The sequence below is a fragment of the Prorops nasuta genome, unplaced genomic scaffold (assembly GCF_024137725.1).
Source record: "Prorops nasuta isolate Cenicafe-Biocafe unplaced genomic scaffold, Cenicafe_Pnas_1.2 PNAS00008, whole genome shotgun sequence".
Lineage (NCBI taxonomy): Eukaryota > Metazoa > Arthropoda > Insecta > Hymenoptera > Bethylidae > Prorops > Prorops nasuta.
The window spans coordinates 8,836,223-8,848,737 of record NW_027116805.1 but is presented as its reverse complement, the minus strand read 5'-3'; the positions used below and the strand labels follow the sequence as shown (position 1 = coordinate 8,848,737).

At 34.2% G+C, this 12,515-nt stretch overlaps 1 protein-coding gene across 1 annotated transcript in view; it reads left to right on the top strand.

The window, feature by feature from the left end:
• LOC136775735 (microtubule-associated protein futsch-like) overlaps positions 1–12,515 on the top strand; it is a 57,139-nt gene that overhangs the window by 1,762 nt on the left and 42,862 nt on the right. Inside the window, exon 2 of the mRNA XM_066730765.1 lies at positions 5,396–5,668. Within this exon, the coding sequence (XP_066586862.1) occupies positions 5,398–5,668 (271 nt within the window). The 5' untranslated portion in view covers positions 5,396–5,397. The remainder of the gene's footprint in view (positions 1–5,395; positions 5,669–12,515) is intronic.

The window sequence follows — 12,515 nt, the reverse complement described above, 5'->3', positions numbered from 1 at the left end:
CTTTCCTTCCAAATCCTTTCGAATTATCCTGCCGTTCCTCCCATGTCTCCTGGGATTCAGCCTGGACGAAAGCCCTCTTTTTCCCCCTGTCCTCATTGTCCTGCTGGATTTCTCGAATTGCTTTTGCAGGACTAGTCTCTTGGACGTGATACGTTTTTTCTTTCTTTACGATCAAAATCCTGAAAAGGAATCTTCAGTTTTGCTTTTTATGGCAATATAAAGTCAAAGTATTGCAGCTTTAGACTTTATCTTGGAATCGAAAATATCCGATGAATTTTTCGTTCAATAAAGGTGCAAGCCAGTCCTACAATGGTTAAATTTTAAATTCTGGCTCTATATATCTTTTGGTTCGAATAGGACTAAGTGGGTGAGCCTGCAGGACGAGAAGTTTTGATAAATTTAATAAAAAGTTCGATTCGATTGAAATGATCTGGGAAGAAAATTACAGGCCTATTGTATAGAAATTACAATTGATTTCCTCGCTCCTCTAAACGAGTCATAAGTAAATTTTATTCCTTCATATATATACTTATAGAGGCTAATCCTTAAAAGACCGAAGTAGATCAACAAATTGAGTTATTATCACAATAAGAGAGCTCTTAAAGGTATGGAGTTACGCTGACTTTTGGCGAAAGAAGGCCATTTTTTCAAGGAAAATATTTCGGAGAGAAATGCAGAAATATATCTGATGAATTTTTAAAATTCCCCTAGATAAAAGATGAATAAATTTTTTATTTGGCATTCCTCGAGGCCAGTTTCTGGCACCATTCTCTCAGGACTAGGTCACGATAGAGTTAGTGAAAAGGGAAACTAGGAGTTTTGACAGGACGTATGTCCTGGAAACGGAAGCCGGTATTCCCGGTCATGAATCTTCTATCGGGAGACCAGGGAATACCCTATAACCTCTTCAAAAGGTTAAACTCTTCAAATACACACTTCAATAATTCCATTTGTTTTCCTAGTATCTCAAATCTCTCGTAATTCTCTCAAGTGGATTACGAGAAAATTTATAGCTATACTCTTGACAAACTTAAAATAATGCAAATATTATTAAAATTTATACGATATAAATTTGGTGCAGCCTGGGAAATAAGTTTTTTAGTTATATAAAACGTTGATAGTTATTGTGGTATAGACCTTGGGAGAGAAATCCTTTACCGGGTTATTTTTTACAATAGCCTATCAGGAATGTGGGTCAATGATCTAGTCTTAGCGATCCGGTGGAATAAATCCTGCCAATTGCTCAATCTACCCAAACACTTTTGCACTAAACACAACTGTTTTTAAGCTGATATTTTAATCATATATCTATATAAACATTATTATATATTCTAATTTTTATTCTTTATTATCTATACACAATATGTACCTAGATGTAAATTAATTTTTGAAAATTGATATACGAAAGAAGGCTTTTTTTAATTTTATTAATAAAATTGTCTATATATATATATAGGATTTGTATCTTTATTGGTTTATTGGTTCTGGAGGGAGGAGAAGCTTTTCTTAGGAATGGTTTTCTCGTTAGTTGGAAATTTGGATCAATGATCTAGGGGGGGAGCGAGCGAGCGAGCGAGTGAGAGAGAGAGAGAGAGAGAGAGAGAGAGAGAGAGAGAGAGCCTTTGCAGGCCGGCTTGGGTCCTGCGCATTGCTCGCGGTCTCCGCCAACTCGAATCTTTTCACCGAACGCCAAGTATAAATCCTGCGCAATGCTGTCTGCCAAGATCGCGCGTCAGGACCTATCGCATTAAATTTGCAGAATAGAACTCGTCCTTGACGCATCTCGAGTATCACCGGTCAGCTTCACTTCCCTTATCTTTCCCCAATTGCCCCTTATCAATTTATAACGCACCGATAACCCATTTCTTTAATCAGTTTACGCTTCTTTCATTAAATTTGCAGGACAATATTCATCATCCGATCCTTAATGACATTCATAAAATTGTATTCTTTTTTATCCGAAAATTCTCCTATTCTTTTTAGTGTCAATACTATTATTTGTTTAATCTAGTCGTTTGTCGCCAATCCTGAATTTTGCTTATATTCTTCATTATTGTGCCTTTAATTTTATGTTTAACCACTGTATTATTATTTGAGTCATATTGCGTAGAATTCATTTTTCCCGTTTGTTTTTAAAAAATATAACATGGTTTTTTTTAATGTTATTTATCTTTGTTCATTGTTCAATATTTAATTCTTTTGTGTGACTCGATAAATTCTGGTGCGGATATAGACTGCGTACCTTTTGAACCCAAAGAATTTTCTCCGTTCGAAAATTTATTTTACGACCTTCTGTCTCTTCAGTCGACAGTTCAGCTTTTATTTCTATGGTTTCATCGACGTTCGGCTTAGTTACAAGCTTGCCTGCTGAATCGTCAACGAACTTTCTCGTTAATCTCCTTAATGTTCATGTTTTCTTTTTCTTTATTTTTTTACTACGCAATAATCGTTACGACACAACATGCAATCAATCTTTCTATTTTGCCTTCAAAAATGGTCTGCAATAATTATATCTTATTGAATCCTCGAAAGAATTTTGGTGGAGTTAAGACGAAGGGGTCGATCGGGAGTTAAAGATTTTATTTAGACATTTTGAAATATTTTTGTGGGTTGCTAAGGAAAAGAGCTGAAATCTTAATATGTAACAAGTTCTCTCGTTAATGATCATATCTGTTCCATGAAAGGAGCGTTTACTGTCCATAAATTACACCCGCATGAGGGAGTATAAGCTATAAATTATAGAGCCCAAGTGTAGCCACCATGCTGAACTAAATTAGGGCTGACTTACAAGCACCAAAGATATTTTGTTGGAAAATTAACCCTGATATTTCCACTTCTATACCCATTTTTCGCCTACACTCTTGCTATTCTATCAATTTCCTTTTTTCTCTTAATTACTATATTTTATTTACCGAGGCCTCCACTGTATCAACTCGCCGTTTCAATAAAATTTTTTAAGAGTAATATAAATTTCATAAAAACTAATTCTATCAATTTCAAATAATTGCATGCTTAATAAAAGTTATTTTGTTTTATTATCAATATTAAAAGTTTTTTCTCAGGTAGGGAATTACTTTCAACAATTTTACCATAAAAAACTGTATTTCAATATCGTGATAGTTAGTGTCATGGGTACGTGGGTACGATTCTGATTAAAGTGGTTAAAATTGCTCTCTTCAGTTACGTTAAAAAGGTTTGTATGGGAAAAAATACATGAAAAATTGTGGTAAAACTAATTCTCGTGTAAAAATGCAGGGGTAGATAATGTCACAGAGGATATAATCTAGATTAAGCAGACTGTTCGTTAATCATTTGTTGAACACTACATATGTGTCGACAATTGTGTCGTGAGAATAAAGGATAACACCAAATATTATATACTGTGCTCCATAGCAGATTTAATAAGTACAATTGCATTTTAATTAAACCCATGTCAATTTATAACCTAGAATATTATAATCAAATATAATTATTTTGTTTTTCTCAAAAATACTGAATTCAATGATTATCCGAATAAATGAATATTTTGTAAAAGTAAAATTTTGTTAATTATAACAAATTTTAAAATTGTTGCCACCGTCGAGGCACCACTATTATTTACTCGAGAAGATTGATAGCTCACTTTTTCAAAGTCAATTTACTTTAAATTAGCTTATTTAATTGAAAGACTGTTTTTATTGGTCACATAGAGAGAGAGAGAGAGAGAGAGAGAGAGCTACTGAACGCTTGACAAATTATGTTAGTTTGGGCAAATGATTAGTGGACTTGACAGTAGTCTATAGTTTTTGAAGGTGACGTATGTAACACTACAGTGAATTCAAGAAGCATGATAAAAAATGAAATAAAAGTAATGCAAGAAAAGCAGCTCTCTCTCTCTCTCTCTCTCTCTATTTGCGCGCTATCAATGTCAGATTTTTCAATAAAATTGCTCAACCTAGCAAGTTTAACGCACCAATGAATACCAAATACGAGAAATAAACAATTTTTTTTACAAGACAACCATTCTATATATTGAACTTTAAAAAAATTCTATTGGAAAAGTTTTAATTAAAAAACTAATTATTACTATTTCATAAACACCTACTCTCTATATCTATTCTAGTAAATCAAACCGTTTCTTGCGTTGAAAAAATTCTGGTGTTTAATATAGAGAAAACTTTTTCGGCAAATTATATTATAGAAATTTCCTTGCGTTATCTCCTGTGTAAATTGTCCTTTTCTAATGCAGGGGTTTCATTGTATGGTTTTTACCTAAAATTTACGACTTAGTCTTTCCTTGAACTTTACCCTTGAATTTTATTTATGATCTTGTTCAAATACTTATCGTGATAGTTTTCTTTGACTTTTGTCGAGAGTTATTATCTTGACCCTATTCTTGAATTTTATTCAGGATTTTCTTGTCCCAGATTCTTCTTCCTCCCAAATTTTATATTCCAGCTTTTCCTCCTCTCATAATCTTTACTAAATAAAATATTGCATTTTAATTGTGGCTTTTAGCATTGCGAATTTTAACATCAGATTTATTTTATATCTTAAAAATTTACTTAATTAAAAATCTAAAAACTCCTGTTAATTTTTACTCATTAATTTTTTCTGTTCAAGAATGTCTAAATTCGTCATTAAATTAAAATTTTTAACGAATTTCGTATTTCAACCTAAATTTTTCGCTCGAGATCTTTTTTTATCCAGGAAACGATTCTAACGGCTGTTTATACTTGGTCGGGCATAACTATATAGCCAGGTAGTTAATGGAGTTATCAACCAGCTGACAAAACTGAACTCGTGCTTGCTAAATGTGGGTTAATTTCAGTCTCGGTGAACGCGATTTACCGTTTCGGATAAATAATAATGAAAATCGACCTATAATATCGCTATAACATTTAATATTAATTTTAATATATATTATTATTATTAATTTGAGAAAGTCGAATATTTGAAATTCCTATATCGAACGAGGTGATCGATGATCTAGGTCTTTCCTTAGAAAAGTGGACCTATATATTTACCGTATTACACTTGATTTCTTTGCTTTTTCAAGGTTTCGTGGAGAGAAAAAAAATTGTGTGAATTCTCTCGCTCTTCTAAGAAACGTTACGTTATAATCCCCAGACAGTTACAAATGATACTTTCCACTCAAGTGTGATATTCTCCAATAAACCAGCAAATTATAAAGTAAAAAATTCATAAAATGACATACCTCAAAGTTATATACTTTTGTATTAATAAATAATAATTATTATGCATTGTGTATCAATCATCAGGGATTAACTTTAACAAAAATATAAATATTCTATTGTATATATATAGTATTAAGGTGATCATTTAAAAGATTAGTTTTGTCACAATTGAAGAAAAATGTAAAGTAGAGTATTTAAAAGTTGGGTGTGTTTTTCAGCAATGAGCACCAATGATCCCGTCGGGGACGGGGGAGGAGGGGGAGAAGGGGATGGCGGTGGTGAACAATTAACGAGCACAGGTACAACTTCAGAGAACGTAGGAGAAAGTCCCAGTACTCCTGTTCCTGGGACCATAGCGACCCCAGTTGGACAGCAACAGCACCAACAATACCCACCTCCCTCCCCCCTCAGCGGATGTTACCTTCTCGTGGTGCTTCCGGAACCCCACACCGCACAACACAAGGACCTCATCTTAAATAGGCTCGCTAAAGGTTAGTGCTCGTTATACAATTATAGCAATACTATACTTCTGCACGCCCTTTACCTTCCATTCGAAACAACTTTCCTAGAAGGCCTCGGAAACATTCGTCATTCTCACTGTTTCACCTTAAACAACAATTTTAAGCTAAAGGGAGGAAGAAAATCAATGAAAGAGAGAGAAATATTACACATATCACACAGCTATGTAACAAAAATTCAAGGAGACATCCTTCCTCCCTGTATTTCTATGCATATTTCTTTATGTTACATATATGGAGAAGGAGTGGTAATGATATTGGATAAAGGTTTTTTCTTAACAGAATAACATTTAGAAGCATTGAAATTTACATATTTATGGCTGTTCGTTGTGATTACGGAAAGTGGCATTGTATGGTGCGAATCGAAGATTTTTTTCTTCTTATTGTGGAAGCAACTTTGCTAGATGCAAATGTTATCGTGCTGATATATAAATTGTACGACAGGAATATGAGATGTAAGCAGTGTTCTCCTATACAGGCTCTAAGTGCAATTGATTATATTGCGAGTATTTTAATGAAGTACATTTAAAAGAGTTTTTCTTTTTCTATGGCGGAAATAAGAGAAGAGAAAATAATTTTTGCCGATGATGAAGAATTCGTTTATTCGTGTATTGGCGGATGTCGAAATAAGTGACACACTCCAGTGGGTGTTCCTGGGATTTCGATGGGTTTCCGATGGGTTCTCCCACTGCTACTTCCGGTTTGGTGAAATCTATCTGTATACGCAGTACTCTGTGTGGAGTGTGCACAGGAGAAGCCCCTGCGAGTATTTCTTTCGAGTTTGTTGGACTCTCGCACCGTACATATACGAGCAACTTCCATATAGTTCCATAGGGTCTTGTTACTAGGCGGCCCGCCCGAATCTCGGCCTCGAGTTATTCAACGCACACATCGACAGATATATGTATATATTTAACAACACTGCAATATACCGTTCTATTATTTTCACTCTCATCAATGTGATATCCAATTTTCATCCCTTTCCCTGTATTCACTAGCTCTATCCTTATATAGTTGGATTCTCTTATGTGAAATTGAAATTAATATGAAAAGGGACAACGTCTTATGGCAAAAGTCCAAAGGGTACGTCGTTCCATTATGTTTCTGATATATGAAAATTAATTAGAACTTTAAGAGCGTGTCCAGGCATAGTTCGGCCATTCCGCATTGCGCCAATTCGTTCATTCCCCACCAGCGATACACGATTAACGCTTTTTACATTTCATATTTATCTCACGCGCGCACCCCCTCTCTTCTAAGACTCTCATTTTCCACATGCCAGACAAACATTTCTATGCCGCATCTCAAAAACTTGATTCTCCACCCCTCGTATTTTCTTTGATAAATTTATTCACACGTATACAAAACGCAACATTTACAAATAAACTTTGTAGAATCTTTCCTGCTAATTTTTTCGACAGTATTATTAACAATTAAATTTAATTGTAACTCTCGATGTTTATTAATTATAGCAAGAGGTGGTGGTAGTCTTGAACATTTTTCTCATAATTGTGCAATAAGATGTAACGATATCTATGTACAAAATGCATAATGTTACACTGTCTCTATTTTGATACATGTAATTAAACATACGGTGATTGATAATCAATGACTATCTGCGTGGGATATACTAGAGTTTTTGATAGTCTCGCAACTGTTTGACAAACTTTTCATCCATGCATAAATGATACAAGTAAAACTGTGACTGAATTCTCTCTGGACTAATCTCCAGACTAGTTGTTTTAACTACTTGTAATTTGAGTAGTGGTAAATAAACAAAATGATTGTTTATACTTATGACTTGTACATCCTTTATATTCTTGCAGTAAATGGATTGAATTTAAGAAACAAATCAATACAGTCATTTCGAAACTTTATTAAACGAACGAAAAAGATAGTTTTTTTATTAATATTAATTTTTCATAAAATATATATTAATTACAAACTTCAATCATCGCGATTAAATTCTAGAATTATAGTTTGGTGTAAAGTTAAAATATTTTAAGAAAAATACAAATATAGGGAAAGATTTGTCTGAGTATATAAAATAATAAGTTTGGAGAAACCGGAAAGTTAATCAAAAGTTAAATATGTGTTTTTTTTTTCATAATAAGGTAAAGGATGATTATATAGGTTATCAACAATACTCGATATGATATTCAGAGTGTAACGCTGCTACATGTATAATATGGGATCTCCATAACCACACACTGGCATAAATTCTGCCTTAAGCCATGAATAAACCAGTATTAAGGTTGGACCAGTTAATGAATATTAACTAAACGTGCTATATATATATATATATAGTAATTCTGTCAGCAGTTAACGTATCCGCTTTGTTTGCAACAGATCAATAGCGACGTATATGTTTTGCCAATTGGCATTAAAACAGAGCGAAAACTGGGTGAATTCATCAACAGAAAGAATAAAAGTATTAAGGATTAATAAGGGTAGAATATTACACATATATCTATATATAAAAAGAGTTTAGTTTGATCGATCGCGCGCGGCGAGAGCGATTTATGTTTGGCGTAAATTTCACGTTTGATGCATTGCGTGCAAGACGAAGATTCGTGGTGACGTTAAAGGATTAATTAAAAGCTCCTATATGACTGGAGGCCCGGTTTTTGCTGTTAACAAGAAAAATAAGGAAAGACTGCGGCGGGCTTCCCTGAACGGATAATTTTAGCCCCTGGAGGGGGATTCCCGCGCGACATTTGCTGCTCCATTTGCGGCTCTCCGTTGCTAAAGGCAGATATGACTGGGTGCATCCAATCTCAAGCTCCCCTTTTGCCCAACCCCCCCCCCCCTCCCCCCACCCTCTTTTTTTCTTCTTCAACGATAACGCCTGTTTTTCTCCACAGTCGCCTGCTTCACGCGTGTCAAAAGCGAACAGCCTTACACGCTAATCCCTCTCTCGCACATTGTAAACAGCCCCTTTTAACCCTATTCTGTTGACGTGTTAATCTGACACATCCCCTATCTGACTGGTATTCCACTTCGGTCCATGTAAATTTCATCATACCCTCTTCACTCTTTACCAACTCTTTCACTAATTTTAACATAATTTCTTACATTTTTCTTCTTCGTCATTTTCTACATATGTATATGCACGTAGAATAAAATCACTTTTATTATTACAAACAAAGTTTTCTGGGAGATAATGTTATCGAAGGATGGAAAGGAATTTAAGGATGATTTTTCTCATTACAATAACAATGGTTATTTGCGAAGGAAGAGAGAAAACTGCAATGTTAATATAATGGAAATGGATTTAACGAGAAATTGTGTGTCTACTTATTATTGCAACGAAGAATTTTGTTGCGAAAGATTGGGTAAAATTATTGAACATTTTTCTGGAATGAGAGTACATAGCGCTTGTTTTATTGTTTCGTCGGTGCCACATTTGCGCCAGACAAGTTTCTTATTGGTTATTTTTAGACTCCAACATTGCATTATTTCTTTAACACGTTGTATCATGCTGACTTTAAACTCTTTGACGTAACCACAGAGCTGACATTTTCGTCGAGACCTCGAAAAATTAATTTCCCCATGGGGCTGGCAAGACTGAGAATATTCAAGGCAGCTAACAGAGGAAAATAGAATGCAAAATTTAGCAGATTTTTAGAGCTCGTGGACCTTTTTTAATTGTCCATAAAAGAGTATACGTCTCATTTGAAGAGGTTACTAAATTTTTTTAATGATCGTTAAACTAGCTAATCACAGTGCGACACTTGAGAGAGAATATTACAAAATTGACCTAAAACTTTAGTTATTAGAAGGTATAGTTGATTGTGCATAAATTGGATAAAATTCAGAATTAAAGTGTGAGAAATGAAAATCACAAGAACAAAATCATTGAATTGAATATTTTAAAAAGAAAGATATTTGAGAAAGTAAAATAAGCAATTCGATCTATTTTAACGAGGGGAAACTTTTATCATGATTTTTATTTAAAGGTAAAAAATAAGCCTTGGGGTAAGTTGTTGGCAAAATGATGTAATTTCGTTTCTGCTGGGGTAGCTGTGCCTCGTGCGGATCAATAATGGCTATTGAGAAGAGTCTGAAAGAAAGACGAGCGGTTTTTCGGGACAATTTCGTGGTAGCTGGATCACGTTTAATCATTCAGACTACCCACCATTTTCTATCCTCTCTCTCTCTCTCTTTCTCTCTGCCTTTTTCCCCTTCCGATCCCAATTCTCAGGCAGGTTTCATCACTGGATATTTTCATCCCGTAGCCAAGAGTAGTCCATACTAATTGTTATCACTATCTACGCAATAAATTAATCTATAACATATTTAAAGATAAAGTATAAATTACGCAAAATATCATTTAATTAATAAAACATTTCTTAATATAAGATACGATTATCTTCCAAATTTTTCCAATATAGTAATCTATTAAGACATATTTTTTTTCGAAATTCTATTAAAATGTACCTACATCTGTGGTAATTAGCGTAGAATATCGTATCATATAATTGTAATATTTATAAAGATATTCAAACAACTCTTCTCAAGGAAACTTTTTCCTCCACTGGATAAAATTTATCTGCTTCGTAAAAAATGCAGAAATAATTGAAACAATAGTTATTTATTAAAACTTTTTTATTTATACATTGGTGTCTATAAAAAGATTCTAGGAAAATGAAAAACTGTTTTCCTTGTATATCTTTCAAGCACTTTGCGAGCACAGGATAGCCATTAAACATTCAGACACTCCTATACGCTTACCTTTTCCTTTCTATCCTTTCAACCCCTATTGCCCAAGGGGTATTAGCCACCGGAAACACAGAAAAATGAAAGTTGATTTCGACAGAGTTGGGCCGAGCTATTCGCACGAACATGGGTAGATTTCCTATGCTGATAACAGTATATCCACCACTTAATTATTTAAATCAGAATTCGACCTAGTCGGGCTTACGTATATATCTTTTTTCTATATATTCCTAAATTTTCTTGGATTGACTTTAGCAAAATATCAAACTGTAAGATATTCATAATACTCGTTAGAAAAAAAAGGCTTTAGACCAAATTCAAGTAAAAATATCGCGTATGCATCATATTATTGATAATCGATTCTTTTAATTGAAAAATTGATTCAACTGTATATACAAATTCGTATTGATCCATGTGAAAAGCCACGCGTAAAGATCCCTCGAAATTTTCATCGCAGCTCTATATATATATATATACAGCTGAGCGAGAAACTCTACTAATATAAGTAATAATTTGCGAACACTGCAGAGTATAAAAAATTAAATAAAAATCAATATAACTGATAATTAACCCCTTGCCTTACGATTTAATTTTTAATTGTGCGTGCCAAAAGCGACACCAAGGACGTCTCTGAGACGTCTTGTTTATATTTGGGCCGGTAGACTTACCACGTCTCTGAGACGTCTTGTTTATATTTGGGCCGGTAGACTTACCACGTCTCTGAGACGTTTTGTTTATGTTTGGCCCCGAAAAACTATCACGTCTCTCATACGTCATTGTAAGCTAAGGGGTTAAGGGTCGATCGAAATGCATTAAATAAGACTGACTTTTTGCTCCATGTATATATATTTGCTTGAGATTTTCGGTGAACGAGGTTTCAATAAGATGCAGAGTGTTTCGAGGAAGGAATATGAAAAATTGATATGTGTTAATGCGAAAGTGATAAATCTTGAAGGAGAGAGCGAGAAAAAGTGTATGGTTGAAAGAGAGGAAGAGAGAAATATAGCAAAAAGGCTAATGTTAGAGGGGGGATGCTGACAAAGATAGAAGGACTGAAGGGGAAAAAGTGAAATGGAAAAAAAGTGACGGATAGAAAGAGGAAGGGACTGAGAGCAGTGCAAAGAAAAATAAAAGAAGTTGGAAGTGAGAGACATGAGAGGAAAGTGCATGAAAGTGAAAAAGAGCAAGAGCGGGAGTGGGGTGGGGAGCAATAAAATGCAAGTGGGGAATAATAAATTCTATTTGCATTCCTTCGAGGAAATGACGAAATCGCGAAACATTTAACCTACGTATTTAGGCGGATGGATCCGTTCTCCTTTTGGGCGTGGCTATACCGTTGCTGGAATAAAGGATGGTGTACGTGTCAAAAAAACATTTGCAATTCTCTTCGTGAAAACTCTACATGTCCATTTAATGCCTGAAAAATCTCAGATAATATCTATATAGTAAACTTACACATGCTACTTGAACATGAATAGTGACTGTCGGAGTATGTAGCCTTTGAAAAGCTCTTAAAAGATGAATCATAGAAAAATTTTACACAATTACATGTATATTATATATATACACACATCCATCTGCAACATTCAATGTAAAATCGAGAGAAAGAAGATAATAATGAATTTTGATAAAATATTGTTTTTTCTTAAATGTATATCCTTTGTTAGATGTTGTTTAGGAAACTCTTGTGACATCCTGTATGATGCACGCAGTTTGTAATGTTATGACCAATTAAATCCATAATAAAAGAACGTCGTGTGAAAATGAATTGAAAAATTGTATATAAATCATAAAGATTTTTCTTTATTCTTATTATTATTTATATCTGAATTTTTGTAAATAAATTCAAGGTTATTGCAGTGTAGCAAGAATGATCTCTCAGCTGTATATAGTGTATACCGTGTAATTGTTCATACATCTTTAGCAGCACATAGACACGCGCGAGAATAGGGATAGGATAGGCATGCATGATTGTATCTGATGTATACAGTAGAGCGATAGGAATGTGATGCACGTATCGCACATGTACATGCACAAATGTCTGTCTGGCTGTTGGCGAGTGTGTGCAGTACGTGTTTAGTTGCTGGAGCACGTACTTGAG